This window comes from Sprattus sprattus (assembly GCF_963457725.1).
Source record: "Sprattus sprattus genome assembly, chromosome: 10".
Taxonomy (NCBI): Eukaryota; Metazoa; Chordata; class Actinopteri; order Clupeiformes; family Clupeidae; genus Sprattus; species Sprattus sprattus.
In genome coordinates, this window is record NC_137908.1 from 6,383,185 (window position 1) to 6,402,947 (window position 19,763).

The 19,763-nt window shown below is 46.2% G+C and overlaps 2 protein-coding genes across 3 annotated transcripts in view; one reads left to right on the forward strand and one right to left on the reverse strand.

Annotated features, from left to right (window-relative positions):
- Positions 1-1,138: 1,138 nt before the first annotated feature.
- Positions 1,139-8,388, forward strand: wnt2ba (wingless-type MMTV integration site family, member 2Ba; the record flags this gene model as incomplete). The annotated part of the gene is made up of 5 exons (XM_080846668.1): positions 1,139-1,344; positions 3,646-3,866; positions 5,656-5,933; positions 6,260-6,524; positions 8,159-8,388. The coding sequence occupies 5 exons, from the start codon at positions 1,139-1,141 to the stop codon at positions 8,386-8,388; spliced, it is 1,200 nt and encodes a 399-aa protein (XP_080702794.1).
- Positions 8,389-14,381: 5,993 nt separating this feature from the next.
- Positions 14,382-19,763, reverse strand: part of st7l (suppression of tumorigenicity 7 like) — a gene marked incomplete at its 5' end in the record, with an annotated part of 26,682 nt that continues 21,300 nt past the window's right edge. For both annotated transcript variants that reach the window (XM_080846653.1, XM_080846654.1), the window contains one exon: positions 14,382-16,154. In XM_080846653.1, the coding sequence (XP_080702779.1) occupies positions 16,080-16,154 (75 nt within the window). In that variant the 3' untranslated portion in view covers positions 14,382-16,079. The remainder of the gene's footprint in view (positions 16,155-19,763) is intronic.

Sequence of the window (19,763 nt, forward strand, 5' to 3'; positions counted from 1 at the left end):
TTTAATGATCAATGTTCAAAACATGATCGTGTGATTTATTATGTCTGTCTATAGCTGTCCGTGCCACTGCTCATTCGTCCCATCATGTCATTGAAATGCATCACATGTGAGGGAAAGGCTATGGGTAGATTAGGGATATCAAAGAGGTCACAGTGAGTTGCAAAGAGTAATGTCCAGCGCATCACTTCATCCATTAACATGCCTGAGTTTAACTGGCTCATGGTGGTTAGTGGAACATTGTTCTGGAGCTCAGCGAGAGCCGGGTAATCAGACCGCACTTATTTCGCAATTTCAGCAACACATGTTATAAGCAGTGCGCTTATGTGCAGTACACGGACAATGTCACCTCCCAAAATAATTACGACCGGTTGCTATATCCAAGCTGTATGTATTCATCGGGCTAAGAATAGGATTGTGTAATCGCGTTTCGGAACGCCGATACCTTTTGTGGTCAAAGCAACATCTGATAATGATATTTAATTGCAGGAGGCTTTGCCACACGCATTGTTACCAACGGTAGAGGTTAGTAGGAAACAACACAAACGGGAGTTTCAACCTCAATGAAAGCCAACATGTGACCTAGAGTAGGTAGAATTTGCCGGCGCATCCTCATTCCAAACTGCAGCGCGGCGCGGAGCACAACTTTTCCCATTCACCCGGGGGCTTCACAGTTGCTGACTTTATCCAATGAGAGGACAGAAACTGGGGGATATTAATTTAATCTCCCCTCCTCCCTTCTACCCTGCCGGTGGTTTATTCTAATAAACCGCATTTCAGCCCACACCAGTCTTAAAAGGAAATACTGAGTCTATAAAATATATTGGGGAGAGGGGCGCCATCAAGGAATGGGGTTTGGATTCTTACTTCAAACGCGCATGAGAGACAACTTTATATTGCTGCTAATGAAGAAGTGGCACTGAAAAATATAAGTAATGAGGTGATAGTTCCAAATTAAGAAATCGGATTGAAAACAACTATGAGTTGTAAAATAACTTGGTAAGCAGCGGTCCTTAACATGACAGTGGAGCAGCTCTAAAAACTGTGAAATCTTCTCGTCATCTACTCGAACAACGTAATCTTCAATTATTTAAAACCTGCCAGACGTCATTCGGATTATTTACCTGGAAGTATAAACTGAATGGAAAACAAAACCGAAGTGATGGAGTTCACCAAAGTCCAGAGGACAACGAGGAATCCATCGGTCACCTCGAGGCGGATGGAATTAAGACCGTCATCTCGAAACAGGAGGATAGCTTCTAATTCTACACCTGCTACCTCCAGGATATACGTACATTTCATTCTACTTCTTTTGATATTCACGCCGAGAGTGGACTCATCTTGGTGGTAAGAATGCTTTCATGTCGACGTATGTTTTATTTCGGTATGGATGAAATCATTGCCAATTAGGCTACGAGTTGTTGCAAACTAGAAATTAGTTTAAAATGCAAATGCTTGAAAGGATGTTAGTGATTTGATTATAGAGATATCAATGTCTGCTTCTCGTCTATGAAACATGTTGTACCTTTACAGTATTTCTTTAGATGTTAAAATTGCATACATTATTATTCTAGAGTCCTAAGTCCTAATTTTCACTTACAACAAACATAATTACTATTTGTACTCTTAGCTTTGTTTCCATGAGTAAGGTTTTCCAAGTACCATTTATAAGCAAGACGTTGTTGGATGAAAAAAAAAGAAAAACAATGTTTGGAACAAAAAAAAAAATCGACCCTAATTCATTAGGCTATGGAAGGCTGAAGTATTGGGATGCGTGATCAGAAAAAAAGCCACGTTGCTCTTGCAAACATCAAACAGAACAAGTCAAGAAATCAAATTAGTCCGCTCCACGGTAAGTGAAGCGAGCGTGTTGAGTTACCAAGAGCGGGCGCTGGGGACCCTTGAGGATATTTCTTCATTAAGATTAATGGTGAGCGGGGCTTTCCATTCCCAGTCGCACTAAGCGGGAAAGACAGGTAGGGGCTGTGGTGCGTTCAGATGTGCTCTTGTGTGATTTCTCCAGGGCACAGTCCATAGGACTAGTCAGGACATGTAAGGGTTCACATCCCGCCAATCCCGGCATAGAATAATAACAAGCCACTGAAACCCAACACACCGCACCGCAAGTCTGTGGTAGGCGCTTAATAAATCACACGTAAAAACAAATACAGGAGACTGGACACTTTCCTCTGATAATAAGCAGACGGGAGGCATTTCTGAAAAAATTACAATAAGTCGGGAAAGACGTCTCCGGGTTTCTTTCTTTCTTTTCTCTTGGTGTTGAGAAATCTTGATAAAGAACATTTCTGTGTGGTAGAATTTGACATTATAGTATTTCACCGACTCACACAGTTGTATTTTATAGACAGGCAGAAGGCTTACACTAATGGAGCCTAGTGCCCAGGAGGCAGCTTATAGTCCACCTCCACCTCTAGTGTCTTCAAGGGTATCTGACCAGCTTTGACCCACTGACTGCTCAACCCCCAACCCTCCCTTGCACCGAAGCTCTACAGTCCATCACACTTGGCTGTGCAGTTGTGATAGTCATGACGTCACTGTGTCCAATTAATTTCATGGTTGTCAGACACACACACACACACACACACACACACACACACACACACACACACACACACACACACACACACACACACACACACACACACACACACACACACACACACACACACAGAGAGAGAGTCTACGTCCAACCGTGTAAAATACAGGCGCTGGCATAAATTGGAGTGATTGACCATGTTCTGCTTAGCAACTGTTGAAGCAACTACATCACCCCTTTTGCCCCCTAAAAAATATGATTCACATATCCCCACCTGACAGTTTGGCCCCAAAAGTGCCCCTGCTGAGAGGGTTACAATAGCCAGAGTGTGGGAGACAAATACTTCCATAATCGTAATTTATGCCTTAAAGGGCTGAGGGGGATGGATTGTTGTCATCATTGCAATCATTTATGCTCTGAGTTCTTGGCATCCGCACGGCCGACCCTCCCAGCTGGGGCCGACACAAGCTGAAAAGCAAGGGGTCCTGAGGAGCTGGTCTGTGTGTGTGTGTGTGCTGGTGTGTGTGTGTGTGTGTGCGTGGAAAATAAACACAACGCCCCTGCTCAGCATAGCTGCCTGCCCTGGACGAGTCGTGCCGGAGGGAGACTGGGCCGAGGACGGCCATAAGAGGAGTGGAAAGAGATCCCTCTCCGCTTCAGCCGGTGGGCCCGGTCGGACCCGCCGGTGACACGAAATGTGGCCACGATTGAGCGGATAATGACATCCGGCCGGCAGGAGACAAGGCTTTGTGAGCACGGCATAAACCGTCTGCCGCCATGGCTCCAGTCGGCGCACCCGTTTGGTACAGTGGCTTTCAATGGAAAAGAGGGGAAGGGGGGGGGGGGGGGCTGCTGGTCTTTGGGTCATTTACGGGTTACTGAAACAGCCCTGAGCTGTCTCCGTCACTGCCTCTGTGCCCGGGCCGTCTGGAACACTATAACAAAACTGACTCAATTTGACATTGAGGTTTTTCCTTTTAAAGTATTAGCCTGTGTCAGACCCCGGGGGTGTTTTGAGGGGTAAAAACAATGTGCCTGTTGAGAATGTGACATGGTGACATTGTGCCCCCCCCCCCCCCCCCCTCCTGCAGGTACATCGGGGCTCTTGGGGCGCGGGTGATATGTGACAACATTCCGGGCCTGGTGAACAAGCAGCGGCAGCTCTGCCAGCGCCACCCGGACCTCATGCGCTCCATCGGGGAGGGCGCCAAGGAGTGGATCCGCGAGTGCCAGCACCAGTTCCGCCACCACCGCTGGAACTGCAGCACTCTCGACCGAGACCACACAGTGTTTGGCCGAGTCATGCTACGCAGTAAGTATGTGTGGCTGATGGTGTGTGTGTGTGTGTGTGTGTGTGACTGTGTGTGTGTGTGTGTGTGTGTGTGTGTGTGTGTGTGTGTGAGTGTGTGTGTGAGTGTGTGTGTGTGTGTGTGAGTGTGTGTGTGTATGTGACAGTGTTTGTGACTGTTTGTGACTGTGTGTGTGTGTGTTTGTGACTGTTTGTGACTGTGTGTGTGTGTGTGTGTGTGTGTATGTGTGTGTGTGTGTGTGTGTTTGTGTGTGTGTGTGTGTGAGAATGTTAAAAGGTTAGAGCTTTGTGGACTGAAACTTGTTCTACATGTTCCGCCATTAATCTTGATTCTGTATAAAGTCTAAAGTAGAAAGACGCTCATTTGTAGGCCAAAGCCAGGATGGTGCCTCTGTTCTCTGTGTTTGTGTGTGTGTGTGTGTGTGTGTGTGTGTGTGTGTGTGTGTGTGTGTGTGTGTGTGTGTGTGTGTGTGTGTGTGTGTGTGTGTGTGTGTCTGTTCCCTGTGCACATGTGAGCTGACACATGCAGCAGTTCTTTGGGCCACGCAGGCACAGTCTCCAGAACATTCTCCTTTCATTTTAAATATTCCTCGGGGGTGCTTTGGTGGTAGCCTAACATGCAATTTGATTCACTCTGTCTAACGACGGGAACCAGAAGTTCTCGAGTCTGAAAGACTGTAAATATCGTGCAGTGGCAGTGAGGAGGTAGCGCCGTTTTAAAGATACGAGACGGTACTATCAGAAAAGGTGTCAAGGGTGAACGAGAAGAAGGAGAGAAAAAAAAAACTAAATTCTCGTCTCAACTTTCCTGGAAGGGTGGGGGGGATTTTTCGAGGGGTGGATATTCTCCAAATACAAGTAGCAGATAGAAGGATCTACAGGGCTGATGTATAAACAGTAATAGGAGATGTAAATATTTGGGGAGACGTCTCTGGCGGACTGACAAAGCCCCACTGCCTGACAGATTGCCTGTGTTCTGCTTCGCTGCGTGCGGGTGAATGAAAACAGGGCCGATAGCCGAGCCAGCCCTAATAACCCTCAATCTCTTTCTCCACGGCCCCAACCGAAAACACATCCATCCAACCTGTGACTGAGAGAGAGAGAGAGAGAGAGAGAGAGAGAGAGAGAGAGAGAGAGAGAGAGAGAGAGAGAGAGAGAGAGAGAGAGAGAGAGAGAGAGAGAGAGAGAGAGAGAGAGAGAGGGAGGGAGGGAGGGAGGGAGAAAGGTAAAGGTGGGAATAGATGGAGAGAGAAAGAGAGAGAGGTCCAACGTCGTGTCTAGTCTTTTTTTAACAAGTCATAAGTCAATACGATGAAGCGATCAACAAAGGATCAGAAGAACACATGTGAGAGCTGGACCACACCAAATGAAAAACAAAGTTAAAAGAGATAGTTCACGTACAATATATTACTCTGAATTTGAAAGCTATGATCTGCAGTTGAGGCGCACAGTGAAATTAGCGACTGGTACTACTGTGTAACAAGAGAGTTATTACGATATGTCAGCAATAACTAACTTACATCCACTCTGTCTTACAGTGTTTCCAAGGCTCTTAAGATTATAAAGTTTATTCTCACAAGGAAGTCCGCTTGGCAGAGAACGCACATGCACTCACAGTACTAACTGGACTGACAGTATTTATTTAAACAGTTTTTAAAATTAGCAAATGTCAGTGGGTTTTGAGGGATGACAGATCATAGTCATCGGGCAACCATAACACTGCGTACATGTTTTAGCAACCCGTGTCTCGTTATACGCAGTCAGACATGCTCTGCTTTAATGTCCTACCCAGGCAGTCGTGAGGCCGCGTTCGTGTACGCCATCTCTTCCGCCGGGGTGGTCTATGCCATTACACGAGCCTGCAGCCAGGGGGAGTTAAAGATATGCAGCTGTGACTCTCACAAGAGGGGCCGCGCTAGCGACGACAAGGGCGACTTCGACTGGGGCGGCTGCAGTGACAACATCAACTACGGCATCAAGTTCGCCAAGGCCTTCGTGGACGCCAGGGAGAGGATGGTAAAAGATGCCCGGGCACTGATGAATCTCCACAACAACCGCTGTGGAAGGATGGTAAGTTTGAGCTTACTAAAGTCACACAGCTAGTTATGAGGCATTTCATTGGTGGTGGCGGGTTGTCATGTGGACAAGGTAGCAATCATTCAACCAGGCAGAGTAGGCAGTCAGGATGTGTGAGTGTCTCTCAGTTGACTGAGTCATGGGATAAATGTCATGTTAGTACTCAACTGTACTCCTTTCAAAAGACATTTCCCTTGCTGAATCACTGTTCTCCACGGTGTCATTTCCAGTTAGAAGTCATGTCATGTGTTGGTGTGAAGCTCATTAAATGAAGACCGTGTGTGTGTGTGTGTGTGTGTGTGTGTGTGTGTGTGTTCCAGGCAGTGAAACGCTTCATGAAGCTGGAGTGCAAATGCCACGGGGTGAGCGGGTCCTGTGCGCTCAGGACGTGCTGGTTGACCATGTCTGACTTTCGGCGCACCGGAGACTACCTGAGGAAGAAGTACAACACGGCCGTGGAGGTCACCATGAACCAGGACGGAACAGGGTTCACGGTAGCAGACAAAGACTTCAAGGGGAACCCCAAAAATGACTTGGTGTACGTGGAACACTCGCCGGATTACTGTCTACTGGACAGGGCAGCAGGTGAGTGAATGACTGAGCTGTGAAGGTCCAGTGCAATCCACAAAACACCTCACCCCCAAGAAGATCACGCCTAATCTGAGGCGTTAAAAATGTATTGAAATTGCTTTTGCCACGTGTTTAGATTATGAATGCTAACGTGATCTCAAGTCATTTGTCCCATGAGAAAAAGACATCTTAGATAAGATACCTCTGAGGAGCAGATCTTGCCGTTTTAGCAAAGCTATCTTTGAGGTGCCAGATATATATACCACAATATAAGCCTGGAGACACAAGGGAGAATTTGTAGTTGAGAACCATCATCGTGTTGTGTGATTGAAACACAACAAACCTATCCAATGCATCACGAGGCTGGGGCGAAAAATAATAGCACAGATACAGAAAGCAGAAGAAAGTGAGTCTAGTGTTTCAGAAGTTATGGGCTGGAAAACAAGCCTTGTTAGCATTAGCTTCCATAAGAATTCTATACTAGTTGTCTCCAGATGTTGTACTGTCACAAAGCGGTAAACTCTTGTCTGGCCGGCTGAGAATAGGGTCGGCCAAGTAGAAAGAGCCCGTCACAAGCGCCACTGACTGGACTCATGTTCGTGCAATGTGGGTCCTGGAGGTTTAAACCTCTTACAATAGCCACAACCTTTACATATTTATCTCACATTTATTTGAGGCAGCCTGAGTGGTTGGCAAAGGTTTGCATAGCGTTCATATGTAGTCCACTGCTTTCTGGGAACAGAACTCAGAATTGACCCCTGAAATTTTAAATAACTAGGAATATCTGTGTAATGAGTCTTGTTAATCTAATCTGTAACATGATAAATCCTCATTACACCTAAATTATTTTATTTATTTTAAATGAATTGAATAGATGGAGATGACTGGATCCATTGCTTAGACACAAAACATCGGCTCAGTGCAGGCAGAAAAGTTTAAGGGTGAGAAGCTGGAATTGGCACTATGATCGCCTGTTGCCATCAAGAAATGACAAATCCTGGGAACAAATGACTTACATGACTGTACTCATCATCCTGTCAGAACTGGCACTTTAAGAGACACTCTAAGAGCTCTTCCCTTGTGTTGCTAAGAGACACTTTAAGAGCTCTTCCCTTGTGTTGCTAAGAGACACTTTAAGAGCTCTTCCCTTGTGTTGCTAAGAGACACTTTAAGAGCTCTTCCGTTGTGTTGCTAAGAGACACTTTAAGAGCTCTTCCGTTGTGTTGCTAAGAGACACTTTAAGAGCTCTTCCCGTGTGTTGCTAAGAGACGCTTTAAGAGCTCTTCCCTTGTGTTGCTAAGAGACACTTTAAGAGCTCTTCCCTTGTGTTGCTAAGAGACACTTTAAGAGCTCTTCCCTTGTGTTGCTAAGAGACACTTTAAGAGCTCTTCCCTTGTGTTGCTAAGAGACACTTTAAGAGCTCTTCCCTTGTGTTGCTAAGAGACACTTTAAGAGCTCTTCCCTTGTGTTGCTAAGAGACACTTTAAGAGCTCTTCCCTTGTGTTGCTAAGAGACACTTTAAGAGCTCTTCCCGTGTGTTGCTAAGAGACACTTTAAGAGCTCTTCCCTTGTGTTGCTAAGAGACACTTTAAGAGCTCTTCCCTTGTGTTGCTATGAGACACTTTAAGAGCTCTTCCCTTGTGTTGCAGGTTCGCTGGGCACAGCAGGAAGGGTGTGCAACAAGTCTTCCAGGGGGATGGACGGCTGTGAGGTCATGTGCTGCGGTCGGGGGTACGACACGACGAGGATGAAGAGCGTCACCAAGTGCGAGTGCAAGTTCAAGTGGTGCTGCGCCGTAGAGTGCAACGACTGCGAGGACGTCGTGGACGTCCACACCTGCAAGCCTCACAAGCGCCCCGACTGGCTGGACCTCACCTGAGTGCTCACCTTCCCCGAAAGTTTCAGTCCCCCCTTCTCTTTCTCTCTCAGGACTTTTTATTTGTGTTTTCAAAAGTGGGACAATGCATTCTGGGATATGTAGTCTATACCTCTAATCCTCCAGACTCCAACATGCACCTCTTAGCACGCCTTTGGCACATTGTTTTTTCTGACTGCCCCTAACTAAGCACTGAAAGAAAAGAAGAAAAAAAAGCATCTGGGGGCTCGTTTAGATAAAAGAGGGTGCTTTGAGAGAGATGTGTAGGTAGGTGTTATGGCGTGCAGGAGTGGCCTTTTTCTGAAGTCTGAGTAAAGTGTTTTGGTTTGAAGGGTGAGATGAAATCCACGGAACTCAAAGGGGTTCCTGGTTTGGAAGTATAAACTTTGATCTCAGATAAGGACGTGGGTTTTTCTGCTTGCAGAGTGCTGAAGACACTTCCCCAGTGGACACTGAAGTGTGTAGAATGGTGAAACGCGATACTTGTGTTTGGTGATTTATCCATATTTGTGAGACCACTTGGTTTCAGATCAGAGTACATCTGTGGGCTCTGCCCAACCTGCGACTTCAGGACGGAAAGTTAGTGACTCTCGAATTAATGGAACGGAACCAAGGAATTAAGCTTATTGCAGAGGTCATAATTTGTGCTGTAAGGTACTCATGTATTTCCCCTTTAACCACAAAGGATTTAACCAACCACCACTATAAATCCAACATATGTAACTAAACAAGGGAAGATATTAAATGTGCATTCAAAGCACAAAACAATCACGAGAGAGCAATATATCACCAATACAACTGTGTAAAGTTGATAGGTCTTCCCTGAGTTTTTCTGTAAATAGTATCTGTGCTCTGAATATAGTTAACGCAGGTCTATTATGGGTTCACCGTGATATGTCTTGTGACTGTATTTTGATGAAGGTAAGACCACTGCATATCTAAAGCACTTGATTCACTATCTCTGACATCACAATATGAAGAGCACTGTTATATTTTTTACCCCTTTCTTACAATTGATAACTCCTTGATTGGATTTTGAAAATAACGATCAAATGTAATTAATGATTAAAATTGTTTGTCACTGGATTGAAATGTATTATGTATTATGATATATATGTATAAACATTTATATATTTATCATGACTGTGAAGAAAAGCGCTTTATATGAACAGGTGGGTTAAGTTTCATTTGTTATGTTGAGGGGATTCACGATTACTTTCTTTGTGGGACTGTTTTGTGGGTTTATAATTAATTATAAAACAATTGGGTTCTAGCGCGTAATTTAGCTGTTTCTGATTGGACGAGAGACGTTCCATGCTATAGGTTATTCGTCAACATAGCTACAGTTACGGGACTTTTCACAGCTAAAAATAAATCACTCCGCGATGAAACATTCGCATTGATGATAACTGTTAATTCAAAGTTTTTAAAATTCCAAACCAAGACGTTGACAATGGAACTATTTTTTGTTGCGGAGAAACAATGGCGAAATAAACCATTTTTAATCAATAACTTCGTGTTGAAATGTTAATTTGTTGACGGTAGAATTGTTTTATAAAAGCAATATAGCACTCGTGGGAGTGGGGTAGGTAAGGGATAATCCCACGGGTGTTGTTGCCTACGCCACTCGGCCTTCGGCCTCGATGGCTACGGCCGAACACCACCCGTGGGATTATCCCTTGCCTACCCCACTCCCACTCGTGCTATATGGCTTAAATAACTAAGGTGACCCAAATAACTGATAACTATGGACCAGATCTGTGTACGAAAAGGGACACGTCAGTATCATAGTCATCTGCTATCTCAGGACGATCATTTGGATGGTAGGCCTACTGCTTTGGCATTGTACACAAAAATACAAGTCATGTGACGGGACCCTTCAAATGCTCCCCAGTTGACACGGCTGGAAGATATACAGGAAACAAACTCCCTCAGATGACAAATCTATTCTCTGAAGCTGTTTTTAGGGTCTTGCTGTTGTGGTCAAATCCTCACGCAAGCAGCAAGTTACCTATGAAGGTGTTGTGCTCGCAAAAGACTGAGGAGGTAAAAATAGCCAGTTGGCCATGACTAGCATTCTCCTTTATTCATTTTGAAACACAACAGCCAGCATGATGTCACAAAATGGCCGCCCTGAATTCCTAAAATAGTGTCAGAGGCAAAGACAGACAGTGCTATAGCGAGTGGGTGAAAAGGTCGGATGATCACATAGGCCCAGATGGGACTGCGTATGACTGCAATGGCCTCTGCGTATGACTGCGATCATCAATCATAGCATGCCACCACATCTTCAAACTGCTTATGGTAAAGGTGCAGGATGACACTGCAGGTCAACATTATGAAATACTCAAAACCGTCTTTTATGAAGTCCTATTAGGCTATATTGGCTTATCGTTACTATCTAAAGCCTTATGTATGAATTATAGAATTAGAAACTATTATTTGACTAAGGAACCAAGTGCTTTTTGCTGGTAGTGTAGTGTATTGTGCAAGAATGCATCGGGAAAGTGTTAATGAGGGCTTTAACATGAAGGCCCTAGCTCAGAGTTTTCTAGAAACTGATTCTTGCCAAATCTTAACTCTGAAGTAACACACGTCTGGCACTTGAGACTGAAGAACATCTTAAAAAACATTGGGACTGGGAGGGAATGTATTGTTGCTAAATTTTGTTCTCAAGCTTGCATCCAAAAAGGAAATATTTCCGACTCTTAAAATGTGACGTAACTGCTTATTCTGCAGCTCTTGTGAAAACCCTTGGAGCCAAAGTTTGTCAGACGTCTTTTTTTCTTGACATTTTTTGGTTTCACACCTCTCGAAGCCAAAGGTCCATGTTGCAGAGATGTGAAGGAGAAACTCGGAGAAGTGTATGTTTACTTGCGAGCGCTGTCGAATGGCTCCCCAGGCAGCGTCTGTCTAGTGTTGAAAATGATGGGGTCCCACAGAAAGAGTCCTGCCAGCTCCGTTCATTTTTCCATTTCCTCGTAGAGACCCCATTAACGAAGATAAGGATTTATGGAGGAACTGCAAAGGTCTTTCCTGGAGCTCTGAACACAAGCGTTTAGGATGAGACATGAGTTCAGGATGAGACAACACAAGCTTTCGGAGCCAAGTGGCCACAGCAATTACTCCTCGTTAGTGAGATAGGGTGTATTAGCAATGATGTGTCTTGACAGAGAACGACGAGCCAATTCTCATTTTTGTGGGTGGTCTGCCCGATGACTTTAATGAAGTTGGATTTATTTCCGCTTGAGCCCGGCCGCCTCTCCCCGCTGGAAGTCATATTTAGACAAACAAAGTTTAATTTAAGAAGGTCCAAAGTTATAACACTCTCATACAATAGGTCATGAATTATCAACTCATACCCCACAATCATCCTGCACAACACAGCATCCAGACTCAAAACAGTGGAGCCAGACTGACTGTTAGAGAAAAAAACAAATATTCATTCTACAATTCCCGGGAGATTGACAAACTGGAAGTTGTATGCAATGCACCGCCTCTGTAAATCAAACATTTTTTCCCGCCATGCGGTCACAACAGTCAACTTACCCTCCTCACATCCAGCACTGTTAGAAAACTATTCAGAGCCACATACTGAGAGAGAGAGAGAGAGGAGGGAGAAAGAGAGAACCGGCACGGCATTACCTGTTCGTGAGTGTGAGAGAGCACCGGGGTGAAAGGTCATCGGCATCTCAATGGGGTCCATAGGGCAGATTTATAGCGGAGTTTAGTGCAGTATACACTTAACCCCCTTGGGGACGTGCATGGAAGGCCTCCCAGGAGGGCCTGGACTGGTGCACTACCAGGCCTTCTGTCAGGACTGAGATATCCAGGCTGGCTGCAGGGGATTACCACATAAAAACCCTTATCTGGTGAATCAGCTGTCAAGAATGCGACTCTCTCCCAAATGCCCACGGGGGCTGTGTGTGAAGCAGGGAAGGGGTCGATGGAGAGGGATGGTGTCGTACGAAAGCCTTTAATCGTTACGTCTTTGAGATTCAACACTCAAATCTTCAGACTCTACTCTATGACCTGGATGAAGACTCCCTTTGTGTTGTAAGGATTACTTCTCACATCTAGAGAAAGCACAGTGATAGGCCTCTCCATGTGTGGTGGTACTGAGTAGAAGATAAAGTAGCGTCTCCACAACTAGGACCATCCATCGGCCCAGAATTCAGTACCAAAAACAACTGAGGGGACCAGGGAACAAAGGAGATTGTGGATTTAATCATGGCACTTGAGTGATTGTTGTGTCAGCAGTTTAGAGGATGATAAAAAAATGTCACAACTGTAAATTAAATAATTCTGCGTCATCTTTTTCTTTAAACAATCAATCCAAAATGAGATTTCGGCAAGGAGCCTATAGAGCCAATTGGAACAAGTGCCTTTTGCTCTTAGATAGCCAAGTCAATGTGCTAGCAACAGGCGTATGCTGGTTCTCCTCACCCTTGAGTTGTAAGACTGAATCCCAGATCTCTAGCTCCCTGCCACTTGTTGAGTCCGCTCTGTTGTTTACCAGGGGGGGGGGGGGGGGGGGGGGGGTTGTGTTCCCAGGGACTGTGATAGACAGAGGGTCGCTCGCATTCACGGCTTCTCCTCCTCCTCCGCCTCCAGAAGCATGAGCATGTTTGTAAACAAGACACGGAATACAGTTTGTTCCCTGTGAGATCTCACACGTACAGAGGTTGAGTGTGGGGCCACACGGGTCGCCCTTTCACTACCCTCGTCAGATGGAAAAGCGTTGTATTTTAGCATGGTTTGTGAACGAAAACTGTGCTGTACAGACAAATATCTAGGCTTCAGAGTCTGTTAAGGTTCAAGATCTTCTATCTATACATCATCTTCTTATTTCATGTTATTTAATTTCTGTGAAATCCATTAATAGTTTTATGTACCAGAGAACCCTCATATAGATATGGTTTTCTTTTGAACCATTACATTTTTCAGCAAACAAACAGATCTTTTGTCCTAACAAGTATATTACCAATTGGCAAGAGGTAGTGCTTAATGCATTTTTTACATTAGTGATTGGATATCTGCAGAAAATGTTTCACATACTGTACATGTGGCAACATAGGATGCACATACTTGCACAATGTAACCATAAAACTGAGCGTGGCAAGATATTTAAAGTAAAGTAACTAAATACTGATACTTTGCACTTACATGAAACTGGGTTCAGGATTAGGATCATTCCAGTTTCAATATGCTATGTCACACTGATGACTTTTGTGTTCAAATAACACTTACAATGCACTCTGTGCTAATATGTAATCTGGTATTACATGCAATACTTTAGCCAGATGTGCTCGGCAACCCTAACCTGGGCTTTGGTAGTGCCACGCTCTCTTGTTTGGGCACAGAAGGAAAACAGGAGTCGCTGCAGTCGGGGACGCAGACGTGTAAGTCCAACCCTGTCAGGCCACTGCTGATTTGTGTGGTCCCCGGGGGTCTCCGAGTCCATTCGGGGGGGTCAGTGTGAGTTCAGGGAGCCTGAGGAGAAGCTGTCCCCGTGGGCCTCTTCTTGGATGCAGAAGCGTAAATACAGCAGTGCAACAACCCTCGACTCGACACGAGAGCAGGCGAGGGCTACGTTAGTGCACCACTCCAACCAGCCCCCCCACTCTGAACACACTCCAACCAGCCCCCCCACTCTGAACGCACTCCAAGATCACTCCAACCAGCCCCCCCACTCTGAACACACTCAAAGATCAAATAAACATGCACACAAAGAACCATACCTTTCACACACACGCATGACTTGCATTTTTATATGCCTAGCGAGAATGGGAGCCGGTGGATTGCGAAGCTTTTAATAAAAAACCACAATCAAGGCAAAAACTCCAACTGTTTTTTAAGCACCACTTTATTGTCAGCTGTTCAGCAAACAATACCATTGATTACGACGACTGTCGATGTTTAGCCTGCCATCAGACAGTAAGACATTTTCCTCTCGGAGTTGAGTAGTCGAGTTGATCAGAGCTCCATTCCTCGTTTTTAACATGTTTCAATGCTACAATTACAATAGTTTGACTTCTGTCCTCAGTATAAAACAGCATCATAGTGCCAGTTTAAGGCCTGTTGGGAATGTTTGGAATAAATAAATGACAATCTCAGTGGGGGTTTAATGAGGAAATAAATAAAACCGACCAATCAGGGCCAGAGATGGAAGGCACATGTCTAGAGGGATTTCAGAGACACATCTGAGGCAAAGAGGTTCTTTACATTCTGCCCCACAGATACCCACGTCTCGTCTCGTCTCGTCTCGTCTCGTGAGACATTTAGTTCAGCCAATTCCAGAGCTGTTGGTGGCTCAGGGGTGAGGGCAGTTCTCCTAGAAAACAGCAAACTGACATACGGATCCACCCCTGATCTGGCATCTGATCGGGTTGTGATGGGTCATGACCCAACACCACAAAATGGCCGCCTTGTTCCGGGATCTGGTACTTCCCGTGTAGAGGGCCCGATCCGTCCCTCACTTGGGCCTGCGGAACCCTATTCCTACAGACACTTGTTCCGTGACCAGTGATGGTCCTCGTCTACATTTCTGTGCTGTGGCCGCGAGGGCGGGTTGCCACGGTGACGTAGTACCGAGGCATCAATCCACGGCAACCCCTGGTAGCGGGTCGGAAGGTTGTATATACACAGCCGGCCCAGACGGATAGTAAATCAAGAGTTTGTTTCTTCGGAGGACCTCACGAACGAGCGTGTTGAGCCGGGCTTGGCTGGAGCCTTTGGGGGCAAGATGTGTCTTGTGTCTCAGAAAGCATGAAAGGGTGTGTGAGTGTGTGTGTGTGTGTGTGTGTGTGTGTGTGTGTGTGTGTGTGAGTCTGTGGGCTTCTGCTCCAGCTGACTCTCTTCTCCTCCCACACAGCAGGTTCTGGTCCTGTCCGTAAGTGGGCCTGCACTGTGCCCGCCTCAGCTGCTGCGGCGGCCTTTAACAGGAACACCGTTGCTCTGGAATGCGGTGGAGAGGGAACAGACCCACAGGTTTATGGAGAGGGCTTAAGACTTATCAGTGTACACGTGGGCACTGGGTGTGAGGGGTTGTGTGGGGCCCTCTTCATTCCCAGACTGCATCTCAAGGATCAGGACCAGATCTACAAGGTCCTGGGTGAGGAGCAGATCTTTTCCAGTCTCTACTTCTCGCTGGAGTTCGGCTACCTTCGTATCAAAAGCGAAAAGTGCTTCCTCGTAGACCAGGAGGGTGGAAGTATGCCCATGTGTTGTGTGTGTGTTATTGGTGTTGTGCTTTTAGCATTCGGATGCTTATTGAACATAACAAAAGGGGGAGTTGGAGAATGCAGGATGGGGTTCTAGTTGTGGCTCACTGAGAAATTATTTTACCTTTTTCTTTCTCGTAAAATCCTCCCAAGGAAGAAGACTGGCTTTTCATGTGTAGATGAGGCGGCAAACATACAAGACCAGCTTCACAGCAAACAGAGGACAGAAGTCAAAATATTGTCTGTGTGTGAGTGTGTGTGTGTGTGTGTGTGTGTGTGTGTGTGTGTGTGTGTGTGTGTGTGTTTGTGTGCACGGAGGGAGGTTTGGCCCCTTCAACAGGTTGTCTGGTGTGTATTGTATTTCTGTAGGGCATATTTCAGTGGAGTGTTTGTTTTTTTTCTGCACGTGCGTGCGTGCGTGTGTGTCTGTCAGGGTGTATGAGAGTGTGTGTGGGGAGCTGGCAAATGGCATCAAATCCGCGTCAACATGAAACCTTCAATCTTGTCAGCAAAGAACCCCAGGGGTGCGAAGAGAGTGCTGAAGAACTGCGGAGAACAACAGAAGAGAAGAGAAAAAAACAAGTCAGTGAATAGAACTCTATTCAGCAGAGAACAGCAGGTTCTGATCTTACGATACAGCACGATACAGGCCATGAACTTTACTGCTACGTTGCTTGAGCAGTCTAAACAATGAGTTTTTCGTACAAAGCAGAACCACAAAGTACTTCATAGTACATCCACACACACACACACACACACACACACACACACACACACACTAGATGAAAGTGTGTAAGTGGCAGGTGCATGGGACAAAGGACAGGGAGGTGGCCCAAACATACTGAACAGCAGCACAGATGACACAGGCAGATAAGGCCCCTTACACACGAGAGAGAGAGAAAGAGAGAGAGTGAGTATTTCTGAGAAGGCACTTCTTGTGTCCATGGACACTATTCTTGTGAATAGCCCCAGCTTGCATCACCACCACTCTCGTGGGGTCAAACGCTGAGAGGTTCCTTTCCAAAACAAACAGCAGTCAGCGAGGGGTTTGTGTGTGTGTGTGTGTGTGTGTGGGGTGGTGGTGGGGGGGGGGGGTAAAGGCTTTGGCCGCTCCCCAACTCAGCCACTTCAATTTGGCGCTCCACCACGCATCTGAAAAATGTTTAAACTCCCATCGTTCAAACGCGACCATAAACAAAACTTTAATGTGTTTATGAAGCAATACATTTCACGGGCCGAGCAGATGTTTATGACAGGACGGGACAGGACGCAGGGACAAGACAGCGGCGAGCCAAACTGGACGACGTGAAAGGAGTCGGGAGGAGATAAAAAAAAAAGGGGGGGGGGGGGGGGGAGGAGATGAGGACCAGAGGTCTGAGGCGAGAGAGAGTGTCATCCATTTTCACATAGCAGATACAGGGAGGAGATAGAGGCAAAGTAAATAGGAGCAGCCGCATGACGCAAGATGGAGAGATTAAGAGAGCGGCGGCTGGGCCCTAACGCTAACTTGTCCTCGGTTCACTCGCTCCCACTCCACGGAACGCCACGGAGGTCCAAACAAGGCCCAGGACCACGGGAGGGGGGGGGGGGGGGGGAAAGAGATGGGGAATGATGGGAAGAGAGGATGGGAGAGGAGAAAAAGGGGAGATGAATGGAGAGCAGAGATGAAGGGTGGGATAGAAAAGGAGGAGAGGAGAGGACAGGGAGGAAGGATAGAAGAAGAAAGGAGGAGAGGAGAGGAGGAGGAGAGGACAGGGAGGAAAGGATAGAAGAGGAGGAGAGGAGAGGACAGGGAGGAAAGGATAGAAGAGGAGGAGAGGAGAGAAGGAGGAGAGGACAGGGAGGAAATGATAGAAGAGGAGGAGAGGAGAGGAGGAGGAGAGGACAGGGAGGAAAGGATAGAAGAGAAGGAGAGGAGGAGGAGAGGACAGGGAGGAAATGATAGAAGAAAAGAAGAGGAGAGGAGGACAGGGAGGAAAGGATAGAAGAGGAGGAGAGGAGAGGGAGTAAAGGATAGAAGAGGAAAGGAGGAGAGGAGAGGACAGGGAGTAAAGGATAAAAGAGGAGGAGAGGAGAGAAGGAGAGGAGAGGAGGAGGAGAGGACAGGGTGGAAAGGATAGAAGAGGAGGAGAGGAGAGAAGGAGGAGAGGACAGGGAGGAAAGGATAAAAGAGGAGAGGAGGAGGAGAGGACAGGGAGGAAAGGATAGAAGAGGAGGAGAGGAGAGAAGGAGAGGATAGAAGAGGAGGAGAGGACAGGGAGGAAGATAGAAGGAAAGGAAGGCTGAGGAGAGAAGATTAGTTAAGAGGAGAGGAGAGGAGAGGAGAGGAGAGGAGAGGAGAAAAGACCACACCAAGGGTGGCGAAGCCAGAGTTAGTTCACTGTTCACTGATAGAGTAAGACAGGGGTACTCAATAGGCGGACTCCTTTCCGATTCCAGACCCAGAAGCAATCAAATTTGGACCGAAGCCAAAATCAACATTCTAATTGAATCATGATCCGAACGAGTTTTCATTAGTGTGTGATTTCGCGCTATAGGCCTTTATTTTTTTCCTACTCGATGTGGTTTCTATCTTCCGTGTCCAATCCAGAGGTCCAAAGAAGAGCTGTAATAACAACATCACTTTGACAACTCACTCACTCAATGTTGGCCGTGAGCTCTGTGGGGCACGCAGGTTGTGGGGCACGCAGGTTGTGTGTCAACAACGCGGGGAGATCGATTTGTCGAACAGTATCTGTTTCTCAGCAAACAAAAATCATGGCGTGCTTTAAACCTGACAAAAAACGAAAAGTTGATTCCAAAAATCCCGAATTTAAGACCAAGTCGACTGACAAGTATGCATTTTTGCTGCCTGTGGGGAGCACAAAACCGATGTGTTTAATCTGCAACGAGACGGTTGGCCTTGTCGAAAGTGGTAACGTGAAACGTCACTATGAAACAAAGCATGCACACTTCGAACAAAATTACCCCCAGAAGTCTGAGGTAAGGGCCAGAAAAATAAACCAACTGCAATCATCATACCAAGCAACATGCAGTGTAATAGTTAGATCAGTCACACAACAACAGAGTGCATTCCTCAACATACTGTTGTGAGTCTGCCTTTTCAACCATGAATATGGTAAAAAACAAATACTGGAGCACACTCACTAATGAACACTTACATCAGTGCCTCCGCCTGGCCTTCACACCTTTTATGCCCAAGTTTAAACCACAAAAAACCTTTCACACAAATAAGGCCAGACCACATCTCCTTTTGTGCAAAAGTCAAATGTTTTTGTTGGAATTATGTTTTTGGATTTCGACCGTCACTGTTCCGGACCCTGGACTGAATGGACATTTGGCAAATGTGGACCTTTTGGGTTTCTAAGATAGCAACTAATAGTCAGAGAACAACACAAAGATGTGATGCAAAGCGTACACTTGTGTAAACGGAAGTCAATAATCCATCAACGAAGACGTAAAAGAGGTCCTGGCCAAATCTAAACGTTGCCACTTAAACCTTCAATAAGCATCGTTTCATGTTTCATTTCAAATCAAAGTGCTGAAGTGCAAATCCAAACAGTCCATACTGTGTGTCTGTGTCGGTGCCTCTAAACTACACTGGATGGACAGGTGGCTGTGCTCCACTCCCAGAACCCCACGGTCCACTCCCAGAACCCCACGGTCCACTCCCAGAACCCAACGTCCACTAACAGAACCCCACGGTCCACTCCCAGAACCCAACGTCCACTAACAGAACCCCACGGTCCACTCCCAGAACCCAACGTCCACTAACAGAACCCAACGGTCCACTCCCAGAACCCAACGTCCACTCCCAGAACCCAACGTCCACTAACAGAACCCCACAGTCTTAAGTTAGGAGTCGCTCGTGTCTTAAGTCATGACTTCATGCGTATAACGGGACCACAAACCACACGACACAAAACGGTAACACGCAAAAAAAGTCTAATCCTCACGTTCACAAGAAAAATAGATATGTTTATTATGGGGGGAGAAGTGCCAAGCCACCGCATCTCTTTGGAATTGCTCTCGCCTATTAGTGGGTGTGGATATGACAATATCAGATATTGTACGAATATAGGGTTACATGCACGTCCTTTTCTTTGTTATTGAACAGGGCTTAACGTGCAGCGAAACAGCACGACAGTTTTAGTG